At 37.0% G+C, this 15868-nt stretch overlaps 2 protein-coding genes across 3 annotated transcripts; both read right to left on the bottom strand.

Moving 5' to 3' along the window:
• Positions 1–1496: 1496 nt before the first annotated feature.
• Positions 1497–5219, bottom strand: LOC112053242 (phospholipase A1-like). Its single transcript, XM_052883619.1, has 4 exons — positions 5214–5219; positions 4552–4700; positions 3475–3654; positions 1497–1659 (listed from the first exon to the last, which is right to left on the bottom strand). Exons 1-4 carry the CDS (start codon positions 5217–5219, stop codon positions 1497–1499), a joined length of 498 nt encoding a protein of 165 aa, XP_052739579.1.
• A 3885-nt stretch (positions 5220–9104) lies between these two features.
• LOC112053226 (uncharacterized) lies at positions 9105–12977 on the bottom strand. 2 transcript variants are annotated; one of them, XR_008251089.1, is made up of 4 exons: positions 12779–12977; positions 12046–12281; positions 10759–10903; positions 9105–9675 (listed from the first exon to the last, which is right to left on the bottom strand). XR_008251089.1 is itself a non-coding variant. In XM_052883401.1 (3 exons), exons 1-3 carry the CDS (start codon positions 12128–12130, stop codon positions 9597–9599), a joined length of 309 nt encoding a protein of 102 aa, XP_052739361.1. In that variant the 5' UTR covers positions 12131–12314; the 3' UTR covers positions 9105–9596. The 2 variants fall into 2 exon arrangements, 1 of the variants encoding a protein (XP_052739361.1); XM_052883401.1 differs by lacking the exon at positions 12779–12977 and having other exon boundaries at positions 12046–12314.
• Between the last annotated feature and the right edge of the window lie 2891 nt (positions 12978–15868).

The raw sequence follows: 15868 nt of genomic DNA, 5'->3' as shown, positions 1-15868 counted from the left end.
AGCATAAATTAATTAACTCGCCGTGTCCATCAACTGTCAGGGACCGAGCCTGCTATGCCTTTGCCGTATGGAGCCTCAGAATTGGTATTCAAGTTGAAGTTGCCACGCACTCTGAAATTTTTTTTTAAATTTAATTATTCGGAAATATATGTATCGCGCCCAGTGGTGGATTTGTAGCCTTGGCCGCCCTGGGCCCCAAAGTACCAGCCGCCACTTTATCAGCACCCATCATTTTTGACGGCCTCCGTAGCGCAGTGGTTTGCGCGGTGGATTTACAAGACGGAGGTCCTGGGTTCGAATCCCCGCTGGGTCGATTGAGGTTTTCTTAATTGGTCCAGGTCTGGCTGGTGGTAGGCTTCGGCCGTGGCTAGTTACCACCCTACCAACAAAGACGTGCCGCCAAGCGAATTAGCGTTCCGGTACGATGTCGTGTGGAAACCGAAAGAAGTGTGGATTTAATTCTAACTTCTAAGTTAACCCGCTTCCATCTTACCCTCCTCCTGTTATTTCCAAGGTATAATACACATCGTCGATTAATTCCCACATTTGTTATGAATGGCCGCCCCTAACATCTGGCCGTCATAGGCCCGGGCCTACTGGGCCTTAGGGTAAAGGGTAAATCCGCCGCTGACTGCATCTAAATATTTATTACTACATAAATCCGTAGCGTTTTCATGTTTCGACATTTCGTTCCCTGATGGCCATTAAGTTTATAGTAGGATTGTTTCTCGTAGCTATTTTGGACGTCATCGACCATATTTCATTTACCCAATTCGTACCACTTACTGAGGTAACATTATTTAGGACCTTAAATAAGATGGACAATAATCATGATGGTTTTGAAAATTGATGCATTGCGCCTATTTATCTACATGCGGCAAATTGGCTCAGTGCGCGTAATGTATTATTGCTTTTTAACACTTTCGCTGGGGCACTGATTTTTCTGTACTTTCCTCTGTTGCGGTACGAGGTTCTTTGAACTCATACTACCGACCTCGTAACTCTTGAACACACTAGACATACGAGGTCAATGGACCTCGTACCGCAGCGAACGTGTTAAATTCACAACTCCAGCAATGCTAGAGCAAAAATAATAATTAATTGATGTTAATTGATTATGAAACAAGGCTAAAACTCGTGACGTGATACAACGTCAGAGTATGCCCGACTAGTTTCGAATCTATACGGGGCCCTTAGTCATGAGTTGCTTCTTGCATTGACACGATCGAAACTGCTCCAAGCTGTTGATCAGTTTGGATCGTGCAGCGTTGCAAGAACCAGCTCAAACGGTGACGAAAAAACGTGAGTAAACCTGCATACCTGAGAACTTTTTTAATTCTCTACGTGTGTGAAGCCTGCCAAAATTGGGCCAGCCTGGTGGACTAAGGCCTAGTTTCTCTCATTCTGAGAGAAGACTCGAGCTCAACAGTGAGCCGAATATGGGTTGTTAATGATGATGATGACCAAGTTGGTGACTATGACACGTAAGTAGATATTTACTTGGAATGACTTTTGTCTCCTACTGTGATGGTTTCACCCTTGGCACTCCACGTCTCACAGCTTTTTGCTCTTCTGGCTATGAATTTATTATTATTGGGCTTTGATAACATTTCAACAAAGTACTCCCATGAGCGGCTATGGCTGCATTGATCTGAAATAGAAATATATACCCTCATCTGGTAATTATTAATCTAAATATACGAGTATGCAACTCAAAGGTGACTGACTGACATAGTGATCTATCAACGCTCAGCCCAAATCACTGGACGGATCGGGCTGAAATTTGGCAAGCAGATAGATGTTATGACTTAGGTATCCGCTAAGATAGGATTTTGATTCAACCCCTAAAGGGGTAAAATAGAGGTTGAAAGTTTGTATGGAAAGTCCTTAATTTTTAGACAGTTTTAAAAAAAATGTTCATAAATCATAAAAAATGAGAAATATAACGTGATTCAAGAATTTTTAAAATTCAACCCATAAAGTGGTGAAATAAGGGTGGAAAGTTTACATTGTCTTCCACGCGGACGAAGTCGCGGGCGTCCGCTAGTGATATATAATGTTAATATATATAATACTAGCGGACGCCCGCGACTTCGTCCACGTGAAAATCGCTGTAAACTTTCAACTTCCCCTACCCTACCCCTATCCTACCCTACCCCTACCTTACCCTACCCTACCCTACCCCTACCCTACTCATTAAGGCTGCAGTTCTTTATTTATTCCCCCCCCCCCGCGAGTCGCGTCGAGCGCGGCAACCGTTACACAAAAATAATCCATATAGCATATGCACGCGCGATGGCTTAGCGTATTTCTTGTATAACTTTGGTGTTTCTTTACCGATTTTTATGATTCTTTTTTTATTGAATAGGTAATAATATTAACTTTTTTAGTTAGGGATGAGTGATGAGTGTTATAAATATAAGAGTAGACAAATTTAATTAGAAAGCTCCGAGCTGCTAAGCTATCGGGAGTTACACGTGCTATTGTGAGTCAACCATAAAAGATAGACATATATATGCTGTTGTGTTTTTATAGATAATTTTAAGGAAAACATTTCCGTCATACATGATTTCTATGTAGCTTTAACCATTAATGCTATACACGCGACGGAAGCTTAAAAAATTGAGTAACTTCTCCCGTTTTCTCAACATTTCTCTTCACTGCTCTGCTCCTATTGATTGTAGCGTAATGAAAAGTATACTATAACCTGCCCAGGAGTATGTAGAATAATTGTACCAAGTTTCGTTAAAATCCGTCCAGTAGTTTTTGTTTCTATAAAGAACATACAGACAGACAGACAGACAGACAGACAGACAGACAGACAGACAGACAGACAGACAAAAATTTTACTGATTGCATTTTTGGCATCAGTATCGATCACTAATCACCCCCTGATAGTTATTTTGGAAATATATTTCATGTACAGAATTGACCTCTCTACAGATTTATTATAAGTATAGATAATGTTAACAGTGACACATTGCAAATACGTAATACATTTTTTATACAAAATCTAGCAAATCATGCACTAGATGATGACCGAAAACTCACATAGGAAATCTTGGTCAAGAATTCGAAGTTAAGTTTTTTAAGGCCTCCCCTACGTCATATCCAAAATTCAGCTTTCTCTTTTATTAAATACTAGCGGACGCCCGCAACTTCGTCCGCGAGGAATTCAGTTTTTTACAAATTCCGCGGGAACCATGGATTTTTCCGGGATGAAAAGTAGCATTTGTGTTAATCCAGAGCTACACCTATTTCCATCCCAAATTTCAGCCAAATCGCCTTAGTAGCTGTAGCGTAAAAGAGGAACAAACATTACACACTTACACACAAACTTTCGCCTTTATAATATTATTGTGATAGTGTGAAGTGTGATGTGATAGTGTGATACTTAATAAAATTGTAAAAAAACAATAGAAATTATTACTTTCTGGTGACATGATTCCAATGCCCTTTCCAGAGGCATTTTCACAGCCTGGCTGAATAGGACTTTTGCAGTTGAACCAGATATCCACTGTCCCTGTACTCTCCACTGTGCCCAAGGCTCCAGGGTTTGTGTGGATGATCGCAACGAAGGACGCACTCGCTGCGTCCAGGCAAGGGAGAGAGAACGCGTCGAACAATGGACGTGCTGGGTCCAGGCCTATAACTCTAGATTTTAAAGTTAGTATAAAATATCAAATAAATACGTTTTATACTTGAATATTACAATTGAGAAATTGCCAGTCAATTCACTTACTTTGATTTAACTTAACTACCTAATAAAATTAACATCAAATCAATAACCGCATTTTTCGTATTCCGCAAAGCAAAGTTAACAAAAATCAAAATGTCAACTGGGAAGTCCTACTCTATGATATCAACAAAGGGTTGTCAATAGGCACCGAATGACATGTTTTTACCGATCATTTGAATTTTGATCAGTTAGAATTAAATAAATAGTGAATACGAAATCATGTGCCTTAACTACTAACAACTAGCTAGTTGGTTTTTGTACAATATGTTCACGTTGAAGTTGGTGAATTGGCCTGCTAGATACTTGAAATCTGCCAGAGCCACAACGGTCCCAACTTCATAATTGACTACCTTAACTTATAGTAGAAGCATGCGTAGACAAACCTTTTGTCCAATGGCCAATTTTGCAGATTTACACGCAGACAAACCTTCGTCTTTATGTATGGAATGTAATAGTGTAATAGATGAGAAAGCCCACCAATTGAAATTGAAGTGTGGTTTCTAAGCAAGATCTCGCTTTCCTGTTAAAAGACCGGTGTCTAGTAGTAGGATGCAGTAAGAGTCTGTGCATAATGATTATGGCAACCATGATAGTGATGGATGATGAAACAGCTAATTACCCCGACTGGTAACAAAAAGCCCGACTCATTTTCTGCGCAAAGGATGAGCCTGGCTGTCAGCTGAGCAGCCAGTATTCTTGCTACCATTCCACGTGGGTATGATTTACAAGACTAGTTTCTGTTGTGAGTAGCTTAGTTTCTGATTATGTTAATAATGGCGTTCAGTAGGTATTAAACAGTTTATAATCCTTACGTGGCAATACTTTCACCTGTCTTTTGGACCTCTCTGGCAGCATACCCCATCAACGGTGCACCAAGTGAAAAGCCTATTAGATGGATTTTGCATGGCTCTAACCCAGCTCTGGACAGTTTTACTAATGCTTCACCGAGAAGTTTGCCGACCTGAGGAAACAAGTTATATCTTTATTTTTATTATGGCAAAAACAGTCATTAAAAAGAAAAAAAAGAAAGAAAAAACATTTCAGTTTCATTATGAAAATATATGAATATTAAAAAAAATACAATCGCAACAGAGTTCTCTGATTTGATCAATAACAAAAGGTTATCAAGCTAATTTTCCAACCGTCGTTTTTGATATCAATGGTCTTGTCCAGTCAAAAAATGTTTATTGATATGTACTGTTCGTTGTATAAAAAGGTTTCCTTCAATGCGGTTCTTGACCTCTGTATTAGGATGGTTCAATGCTAATATTTCCCATGCGAAACAACGCAGTGGTTTCCTTTTTAATTTGTTTGTTGATAGACATTCCACATCGAGTTTGGCTTTAGATTATGCAATAAAAAGTGGATAATTGAATATAGTAAGTACTAAGTAGTACCTATACTACTCACGTATGTAGCTAACCTTCATTGAGAATATATCTAAATATATATAACTCAAAGGTGACTGACTGACTGACATAGTGATCTCTCAACGCACAACCCAAACCACTGGACGGATCAAGCTGAAATTTGGCATGCAGGTAGATGTTATGACTAAGACAGAAAGGATTTTGTATGAAACTTTGTCAAATTTGCGTCGTTTGGCTGAAATTTGGAATGAAAATAGATTTTACTCTGGATTCACACATAGGCTACTTTTTATCCCGGAAAAAATCATGCTTCCCGTGGGATTTGTGAAAAACTGAATTCCATGCGGACGAAGTAGCGGACGAAGTAGCGGGTTAATAAGCGGAATAATAAGCGTTATATGAATAATAGAGTAAAGTACTTACATTTACTGATTTACGAACAGCAGTGATATATCCTAAAACATTGCTACCAAGGAAAACCGCAGCTTCATCTTCCCAATCAACTAAAAGAACATTGAAGTTCAAACTTAGGTACGCCTTAACTATGCCTTTCACGGAGTCGTCAGTCGGTCCACCGTTGAAACCGAATGTGTAAATGGCAGTTTTTCTTTTAGGATTGTAACAACTTAAGTTCAGTAAACAGCCAGGTTCCTCTAGACTGAATATTGAAAATGTGTTGATAGTCCTGTAAATATAAACATAAAATAATCCTACTAATATTACAAGAGTAAAAATTTGCTTGCTTATGTTTTTTCTATGTACGTTAAGCTCAGCGTGGAGCCGTGATATTTAAAACTAGCCCACGCCCACATTCACCCGCGTAGTTCGTGATCCTATGAGAATACTGAGATAATATATAGCCTATAGCTTTCCTCGATAAATGGGCTATCTAACACTGAAAGAATTTTTCAAATTGGACCAGTAGTTCCGTATATAGATAACACAATATACATATTCCGAGGACCGCGAATGTTAGTCATACTGAAAATGTATGGCAAATATTATTTAAAAAATCAAAATAATTGATTGTTGTTATTGTTTTTCTGACCTACCCATGGTAGCATCGCAAATTGGCACAGTCTGCGGTGTACAGTATACCTGAAATATATCCAAAGTAGGTAATTTATACGACTTAGTTCTGCTAATAATTATTGTAGATAAAAAATAAAAGTAGGTGAATAATAGTAAGTAGTATACTTCTTATGTTAGTAGAATGTTTCATTAATATTTTCTCACTTATTATTTTTTTAAAACAATGTTCTGTTCTAGTTGTTTTGAATTTGTATATTTTTTTTATTCAACTATAATAGTAATAAAAAGATAATATTATTGAACTGTATATAACTTGAAAAAGTACTGATTTATTTATCCTAATTAAAATTCAAAATTGACTACCCCAATGTCCCTCACAATTCACCCTCACATTAAAAAAAATTAAGAATTAAAATTACAAAGGTTACTTACCCAAAAAAGGTATTAATATTAATAATAAATTACAACAAATTCGCATATTTACAGTTAAAGTATTATTTACTTATTAGTTTGTTGTATTAGTAACTCGATTAGTTGTGAGCTCTTTTAAGTAATGTAAAATAATTTGCATTGTAATTACACTATCTTTTATTTGAATTCGTAAAGTCTGTACACATTTAAAATTTAGATTGTTCCGTGAGTAAATTATTCAGAAATAAAATTATTAGAAATGTAATATTTATTTAATTTTTAATAATGGTAGTGTAAAAACAACGATTTTTTAGGCAGGTAGGTATATAGTTTTTTTTTTTTATTGAGAAATTATACAATAAGAAAATTTAAACAACTTATCTTATTTGTTACTTATACAAATCATGCCCACATGGAATGATAGCAAGGATACTGACTGCAATTTCCGTGTTGAAAAACCAGACTGAAATATTTATTTTGATACCTTGTGAAGAAGTTATCTTAATCATCATCACAATCACATCGACATACACTGCGCTTTCTAATTTCTACTAGAGTGCTTCGCGAAGAAGTAATTTTATAAAAGAAGTAATTTCATCACTTCAAAATAAAATTAAAAGTATTTTGTCTATGATCCGTAAATAAAACCATTATAAAACCTTATTACTAGATATGTAATATGTACTTATCTACTGTGTCTTCTACAACTGTACACTTTCATTTTATACACAACGCCGATACCCCGTGGTTTCGCCTGTGTAGATCCCGTTTCGGGGCGAAAACGGGATACAAAACTTATCCTACACAATTTAAAATCGGCTAAGTAAATACAGAGATTACCCCATACAATACTACAAACTTTACCTCTATATTAATATTAAGTATAGATACACTTGCTGATGGAAAATAATGTTTTCTATAAACTCTAGTTATATTTAACTGCGAAATAAATTCTCAGCAAATTACAGTAAATCTAAAGGTAAAAAAGCCGTGATAACCCAGTGGATATGACCTCTGCCTCCGATTCCGTGGTGGACTAATGGTATAAGCCCTCTCAGTCTGAGAGGAGACTCGAGCTCAGCAGTGAGCCGAATATGGGTTGATAATGATGATGATGATTATAAGGCTATAAAAACGTCATTTCATTCACCTGTACAATGTTACAAGCGCATTTTTTTTTTCATTTTATTCGTTAGGGGTTCATAGATATATAGAATTAATAAAATGTTATGTTTGTGTCGATTAACTAGGTTACGATCGTACGTATTATCGGAATTGCTAATTGATTCAGTCATGTATAATTTAGTATTTGACATTATTGAATCGGGAACACTGTAATTATAACAATAGGGATGATGACAGTTTTTTAAATTGTATATAAATTAAGAGTATACTAATAGTAAAGCAATTTTGTAAAAGTAACAGGGTATCTGCGAGCATTACTTTCGGAGCTACAGGGATTTAAAGAGTCAGATTTGCGGCGCTGCCGCGGATCCCTGAAAAACGCCCCATACAAAATGGCTCGAAAAAATGACGTCATAGGCATGTAATGGTCGTTAGATTTGTATGCGCGTTCAAACAAAATTACTAATATCTTTGTTATTTGTGCGTTTATCTTTATAGTTCATATATTAAAAAATGTCACATTTAATGTAAGGAAGCTAAAACTGTATGAATTTTCATCTAATTACGATAAAAAAATTTTAGTAGTTTTTGAAATTTTATAATCTCATTTATTTTGCAAATATCCAGACAATCTTTGCTTTTTATATATAAATTAGTTAACATTGACCCTATTTACCCGAATGTATCATAATAATCAATATATTCAAACCTAGTCATCATCCCCATTGCTTGTTTCATTTAAATTAAGAAGACTACCTACCTCGCTGGTTCAATGATTATTCTATGTGGTATGTAGAATAATAAGCTTTTCGGAAGATTTTTTTTCTGATTGTGTAAGTGCCGTGCCGCTGGGGCCCGAAGGCAGAAGCCGAGTAGATGGGCGGAACGACTCTCTAAGGGCGTCTCTTCCGTCTCGGACTTCGACTTAGAGGGCTGTTCGGGAAGGGTGTTTTGGCCTGAGTGTATCAGTCCGGGCGCCCGTGAGATCGCCAACGCTTCGAGAACTAGAAAAATGTTTAAGAATGACATTTGCTATCGAAAGGTCACGTGATCAAGACCTGTCATTCCCATACATTTTTCTAGTTTTCGAAGCGTTTGCGATCGTAAAAAGAGAATCGACGTGCCACTTGGCTACAGGGGCTGAATCGCAATGTTCATCTCTACTAAAACTACTACCTACTATTTAATACACGCTATAGAATTTCCAAAAAAATCTCGTAAAGTACTTGGATTAACAAACTTATCATATAAATTTTACTTATTTGCAAATTGTTTATTAAGATTAATATAAAAATTATAAGAAGTTGTAGAATCAAAACAGAATAAGAGTCTCTACAGGATTTTAGTCGTTTAACTAACTAAATGAGATGATAGATGTAGGATATGATTGAAAACCAATTTCTTTTAAAACTTTATTGCCTAAACACAGTTTTGTTGAATTACGTAATTTCTATAAGTATTGCCTCATTTCTAGTCCAAAAGGGGCCCAAATAACAAAAAAAATATATACAGGGTGCTCGGGAGTATTTCCCATAACTTCAAGGTGTTGATAATGGTCCACTTATAGGAGCCGAACTGACATATATTTTTACTGTAAAATATTTTTTTTTTATGTTTTCATACAAGTAATTCAAATAATTCTTACTATCCATGTAACACACGTTTTATCTATCCTTACATTTTAATATACGTGAATCTTGACTACGCCATAATTATAAGGATGTGTATAAGGGTCATTTTAAGATCTATTTACAAAAGAAATATTTTTTACCCCGAAAATATTAATTCTAAGCCACATGTTCCTTGAACATTTTTAATTATTTTTCGGTAAAGAATATAATCTCAGAGTTATGGGAAATATTCCCGAGCACCCTGTATATATATGACACATCATAGTGACAATAATGATCACATTTGTTTTAGTTCGGATTGGCACCGGCTGCTCCAAGCCCATAAGGAGACACTCCACTTGTCCTCAAGAAGACTTTTCCTCGTACTCTGAAAATAAACATGTATTCAACAAAATCGAAAATAAAACACAATAGTCTCTATTAATTGAGATTAAGTACATAATAAAATATTTCATGAAAATGGAGAAGTTAAAACGATAGGGTGCGAAATATTAATAGTTTCATAAATTTTTTTTATTAAAAAAAATAAATTAAAAGAAAAAATATTTTCTTCTTTTAGAGCGTTTAAATAAAAGCTTTTTTTTTATAAAGTTTTTTTGCTTTTAATTTATTTATTAGTTATCGCTGGCTAGGTCTCTGAGTCAGATCATATTTTCAAGTTACTCTTAATATGCCCTTTCATTTGAAACCCGTATTGTAGAAATACATTAAAAATAACTATTCCGCCATCTTGGGTGGTCCGCCATATTGAATTTAGAATGACGACATATCGCACATTGTCATTCAAACTTAACGTGTATACAAAAGTTCAGCTTAATCGGTTAAAGATATCTACTTCAAAATTTAGTTCAAATTCGTAGAAACCCGAATGATGATAAACCCGAATGGTTTTTTGGCCTGAAATTCATATACCGCTCGAAAGACGAGAGACAGGGCACTGTAGTGATGGAAAATTATCATCATCAAATTCGGCTCAATGTTGAGCCGAATTTGATGACAACCCAAATTCGGCTCAATGTTGAGCACGAGTCTCCTCTGAGAAAGAGCAGACTTCACAATTGTAGAGAATTAAGAAAATTCTCAGGTATGCAGGTTTCCTCACGATGTTTTTCCTTCACCGTTTGAGACACGTGATATTTACTATCTTAAAATACACTACTGAAAAATTGGAGGTGTATGCCCGGACCGGATTCGAACCTACACTCTCCGAATTGAAGTCAGATCAACTTGACTATTACGTCTCATCACGTGGTGGGCAATCTTTTAGTTAAATGTTATAACACCTTAGCCTTTAAATAAAGCATTAGTCTTATCAAAAAAAACAGCGGGAACTTAGACAAGGTCCTAATAAATATACTATGAGGCACAATTATCCTCCCACTTTAATATACTCGCGTCATAATAAAGAGGGAGGATAATTGTGCCTTTGAGTATATAAAAAGTAAGGTACTCTGTATCAATATGGATTCCCAAGTTGATTGTTGGCCCTTGGTTAGTCCAACATTCACACGAATTAGCGGACCGGGCTATCATCAGTTGGTTATCCTGCATCACTATGCCGAACATAACATGGGAGAAATCATGGCTGCACATGTCTGAAACAATAGTTTTAATATCATTATTATCGATTCGGCTCCCTGCTGAGCTCGAATCTCCTCTAAGAATGAGAGGGGTTAGGCCAATAGTCTACCACGCTGGTCCAATGCGGATTGGCAGACTACACACACGCAGAGAATTAAGAAAAATCTCTGGTATGCAGGTTTCTTCATGATGTTTTTCCTTCACCGTTTGAGACACGTGATATTTAATTTCTTAATATCTTTTTAACAAAAAAGTTACGTTAAAGTATACGGCACAACAGTACGGGCAATTCCTTTTATTTTAATTAAACACAAAATTACTAAACCGATTTTCATGAAAATTAAATGGGACCAATCTGATATACTCTTTCAAACAAAATAAGAATTTTTGAAATTGGTTAAGTAATGACGAAGATGAGAGGCAACAAACATTAAAAAAAATAAAAATACATACGCGTCGAACACAACTGAAAAGTTGGAGGTGCATGCCCCGGACCAGATCATCCACTTCTCAATTCAATCAATGCAATAGGCTATCTCGGCTCTGATTTATATTATTGAACAAAATTCTCTAAAAGTTCAGGGTTTAACGTCAACCTTTCAAACATTAAACACGATTACAGAAGTATACTTTTTTAACTGCTGAACTGGCAATGAGCGGGGCACAGAGTTCGAAGAGCCGATGAATTGTGGTCCCAAGGTGCTGGCATGGCGACCCCGCACTAAACGTTAAGCTAGTTTTTAGATTTTTCACCAAATAAGCTTTCTTATTAAATTAAATTAAAGTAATTCTTTAAACTTTGTAGCTGGTATACCGAAAACCGAAAAAAAAATGAAAAAAAAATTGGACCGACTTCTGATACAAAAATGTACCGAAATGTAACCAGCCGATATTCTACTGCAAGACAAAGGCCTTTTGTAGGGACTTTCAAACATCACGATCCATATCTGCCTGCATCCAGAGTTCCTACGACTCGCTTGATTTCGTCAGGCCACCAGATGAGGGGTCGACCTACACTGCGCTTTCTATTCCGTTTCCATTCCGTTGTGCTCCGCCCAGCTTCGCGACTCGTTGAGCTGTGTGACTGTAGTTCTTCTTAATTTCTGATTTGATCAAGCAGAGAATGAATAACAGTTGTATTTCGATCGCACATTACCTTCTTGTGACCTAAATGTTGAGCCTCCAGTCGAGCCACTAGCATCATGACACCAGGGTTGTACGGGGTCATCACAGTTCACCATTACATCTATGTCGGCACAGGTCTGAGACGTTCCTATTCTTCCAGGGTTTGTGTGGATATTGACGACCAAAGCCGCGGCTGAGCTACACAGTTGAGGGAAGCTCAGGATCCCGTCTCCGTGAAATGCCCTTATTGGGTCCAAGCCGAAAATGCTGAAATGTTCAAGTTTAACAATGTATCTACTCGTAAAGCCAAACTAGGTGTGAAATGTTTATCAATAAACAAATTGAAAACGAGGGTATAAATCGCTAGTTAATTCATACCTAATAATAATTTTAATTAACTTGTTTCTAAATTAATGAAAAAAAAAAAGATTAATAAGCTTACAACAATTTGACATAGTTTATATATATTTTAAACTAGCGGACGCCCACGACTTCGTCCGCGTGGAATTCAGTTTTTCACAAATCCTGCGGGGATCATGGATTTTTGATCGGGATGAAAAGTAATATATTTGTTAAACCAGATTAAAATTTAATTTCACTCCAAATTTCAGCCAAATCGCCGCAAAATACTTTCATCCCCTATTTGCACACAGGCTTTTTATTCTAGAAAAACACATAATTCCTGCGGGATTTGTGAAAAAAATAATTTGATTTAATTCAAGTAAAATTCAAGCTATTATTCTAATTTGAGGTTTTGTGCTTACATGGGCAGAATGATTTTAAGTTCTTTGCATTTTCTTCCAGTGTATCCGAACAGTGGAGCTCCCAACGAGAATCCAATAAATTTAGTACTCGACAGGTTTAATCCAGCTGCAACTAGTTTCTGTATAGTTTCACAAAATTTTTCTCCAATCTGAAACCGGCACACCTGTGAACTTTCTTAATTCCCTAAATCCGCATTGGGCCAGCTTTATCTCTCCTGATTGAATAAATGCCGTAGGCTCCTTAAAAGGACCTCAGCGACGTAACCGGGTTTGGGCGAGCTCAAAAGCATCACCTGATCCCCGAAGGCAAAAGCGGAATAGTTGGGCAAAAAGACTCTCTGAGGACACCTCATCTGTGAAGGGGAGGGTGTTTTGGCCTGAGTGTATCAGTCCCAAAATCGTGTTTTAAAAAGGCTACAAGGTGACGTAAGATATCGGGGACATTGGGCAAGCGTGGTGAACTACTAGATATAAATAAATATACCCCAGGGGCGTAGTCGTATCAGCCGTATCAATGATACGGGGTCCCTGGACTAAAACCCCTTTAAAACGTAAACGTAAACGTTTAAAAACATTTAATTGCAAACATTAATAAAATACAATCCACAATTTCACTGAACTTGGTGCTTCCCAGAAAAAAAACAAGTAAAAAAACTGCTTATATAGAGTTATTCTTCAGAAATTACAAAAGTCAAAAAGCAATCTCTTTTTCCTGGGTTAAGCGTGCACCCAAAAGTTGAAAATATTCTACATAGGTTAAGTTAAGTCACTGTTATTATTTATTTTAAGAAAGCATTTTCGGGTTCTTTTGTGAGAAATGTTTACCCTTTATTTGGGTCCTCCAAGGCACACTACGCCACTGGTATACCCCCACTCCTATAAGGAGGGAGACCTTACCTGTAGCGGGTCTTTAGACATAAAATGATGGCACTTACTCGTTTCGCGTTACGTGCAGCTCTCGGTAACGCTATATCACCAATGTCACCACTGGACGCTTCAGCTTCCCATTCCAACAGACAGGAGTTCATGGATATAGCCAAACCCGCCTCCATTATTGTCTGCACAGCTTTACCCTTAGGTTTGTGTTCAAAACCAGGCGCGAGAAAGATCGTGCATGCATTTCTATTATAATAAGGCGACGTCAGGTAACCGGTCGGTTCATCTAGACTGTATACTGAATATGTTTCGAAGTTGCTGAAAATTAACGGTTTTTTTTTTGTCAATTATTTATTTTTGAACTAAAGTCACCGTCATATCTAACGTGTCGCGAAGCTGAAGTGGCAATGGGCGGGGCACATTGTTCAAAGAGCCGATGATCGTTGGGGTCCCAAGGTGCTGGAATGGCGACCCCGCACTAGAAAGCGCAGTGTTCGTCGACCCTCCCCTAGGTGGACTGACGACATCAAGCGAGTCGCAAGTATTCGCTGGATGAAGGCGGCTCAGTATCGTGATGTTTGGAAGTCTCTACAAAAGGCCTATGTCCTGCAGGTCGTCCATCGGCTGACATGATGATGATGACGGTGATTTATTTCTAATTTTTAACAATGTTAATAAAATACAAAATACAATACGTTATAAAATAAATCACTATTAAAATTTATAAAAAAAAAATTGATATAAAACACTTTTCAAGAATTAAAAAGATTAAGATAAGTTAAGGTTGTTTCTAATTCGGATCTTCTACTGTATAGTCTGGCAAGTTCGTTGATAGCACTCCCATGATATGCGGGCGACGAGGGGAAAGACTGCGCGGGTGTGAAATCGTGCGTGCGGGGAAGTGAGATCAGTCGTCGCGTTTTCATTCATCGCTACACGCCGCCCGGCCCGCATTGCCTATCGGAAGTGTTACGAACGAAGTTGCCAAGCTATAGCATAGAGAAGATGTAAAAAAATAACATAACTCTTACCTGCCGTAGCAACGAAGGCTAGCACCGTTGACGGCTGTGTGTTTGGCACCTGAGACGTGAAAATTTAAATGATTTCTTTTTATTCTTTACAAGTTAGCCCTTGACTACAATCTCACCTGATGTTAAGTGATGATGCAATCTAAGATGGAAGCGGGCTAATTTGTCAGGAGTAGGATGAAAATCCACACCCCTTTTGGTTTCTACACGACATCGACGACGTTAAATCATTTGGCGGTCTTTGTTGGTGTGGTGGGAAATAGCCACGACCGAAGCCTCCCATCAGCCGAAAAGTGTCTTATTCTATTATTTACTATTTTACTTTTTTTAGAATGTAGCATAAAACTTGTTATCTGAAATGTAATAGCTATACAATTTGTAACATTTGAAACCAAAAAAAAAACTACTTACAAAACGATACGAATAAAATCGATATTAAATTGGTGATCCACATTTTGTCGTTTGGTAATAACAAAAAATGGCTTTTTGTATACATTGGCACTCTTATTTATAAACTTGTATCAAGTGTGGAACTAATTTGTATGCATACACAACGATTACGTACGAAACAGTAGGTATAGAGGTACAGATACAGAATAATTACTTAGATCGATTTTCCAAACCTGAATTTTCAGCATAAATTTTTTTTCAGTAGGGACTTATCAAATGTTTTTTTTTATTTGAATATACCGATGATATAATTTATCTGTCGCAGTAATTATCATTAGATGGGGATATGATAAAAACAGGGATTTGGTCAAATCACGTAGGATGTTAAACTAACAACACGATTTTATCTTTTCCCTAAAGAAATCTAGTGAATTGAACAAATCCCTGAACTGGTTCAGTGAAATGACCTAAGCACTCAACACCCGGCTCTAGAAATTTTTACGTTCTGTCCTTTTTGTCAACGTGGGGTTATCCTCAGCGCCGGCCCAAAGTAAATTTTAAAATGGAGCGAGATCCAATTATGGCGCCTCTCCTATTTGCTCCTAATAATATGTTGATACCTATACCAAATTCCCCAGAGCTGTGATAGCCCAGTGGATATGACCTCTGCCTCCGTTTCCGGAGGGTGTGGGTTCGAATCCGGTCCGGGGCATGCACCTCCAACTTTTCAGTTGTGTGCATTTTAAGAAATTAAATATCACGTGTCTGAATCGGTGAAGGAAAACATCGTGAGGAA

The sequence above is a fragment of the Bicyclus anynana genome, chromosome 9 (genome assembly GCF_947172395.1).
Source record: "Bicyclus anynana chromosome 9, ilBicAnyn1.1, whole genome shotgun sequence".
In the NCBI taxonomy this organism is placed as follows: Eukaryota; Metazoa; Arthropoda; class Insecta; order Lepidoptera; family Nymphalidae; genus Bicyclus; species Bicyclus anynana.
Note: the sequence above shows the minus strand (reverse complement) of the source record. Positions and strands in the feature narration are given on the sequence as shown.

What these genes read in the sequence shown, in the direction of transcription:
- LOC112053226 (XM_052883401.1), bottom strand. Translation starts at nt 12,130, where the DNA reads ATGGTGAACTGTGATGACCCCGTACAACCCTGGTGTCATGATGCTAGT. An exon ending in AACATTTAGGTCACAAGAAG is followed by an intron (nt 10,904 to 12,045) that starts GTAATGTGCGAT and finishes CTATTGTTTCAG; the next exon opens with ACATGTGCAGCCATGATTTC. An exon ending in GGAATCCATATTGATACAGA is followed by an intron (nt 9,676 to 10,758) that starts GTACCTTACTTT and finishes GTTTATTTTCAG; the next exon opens with AGTACGAGGAAAAGTCTTCT.
- LOC112053242 (XM_052883619.1), bottom strand. An exon ending in ACAGGTGAAAGTATTGCCAC is followed by an intron (nt 3,655 to 4,551) that starts GTAAGGATTATA and finishes TTTAAAATCTAG; the next exon opens with AGTTATAGGCCTGGACCCAG. An exon ending in AGTCCTATTCAGCCAGGCTG is followed by an intron (nt 1,660 to 3,474) that starts TGAAAATGCCTC and finishes GGTATATATTTC; the next exon opens with TATTTCAGATCAATGCAGCC.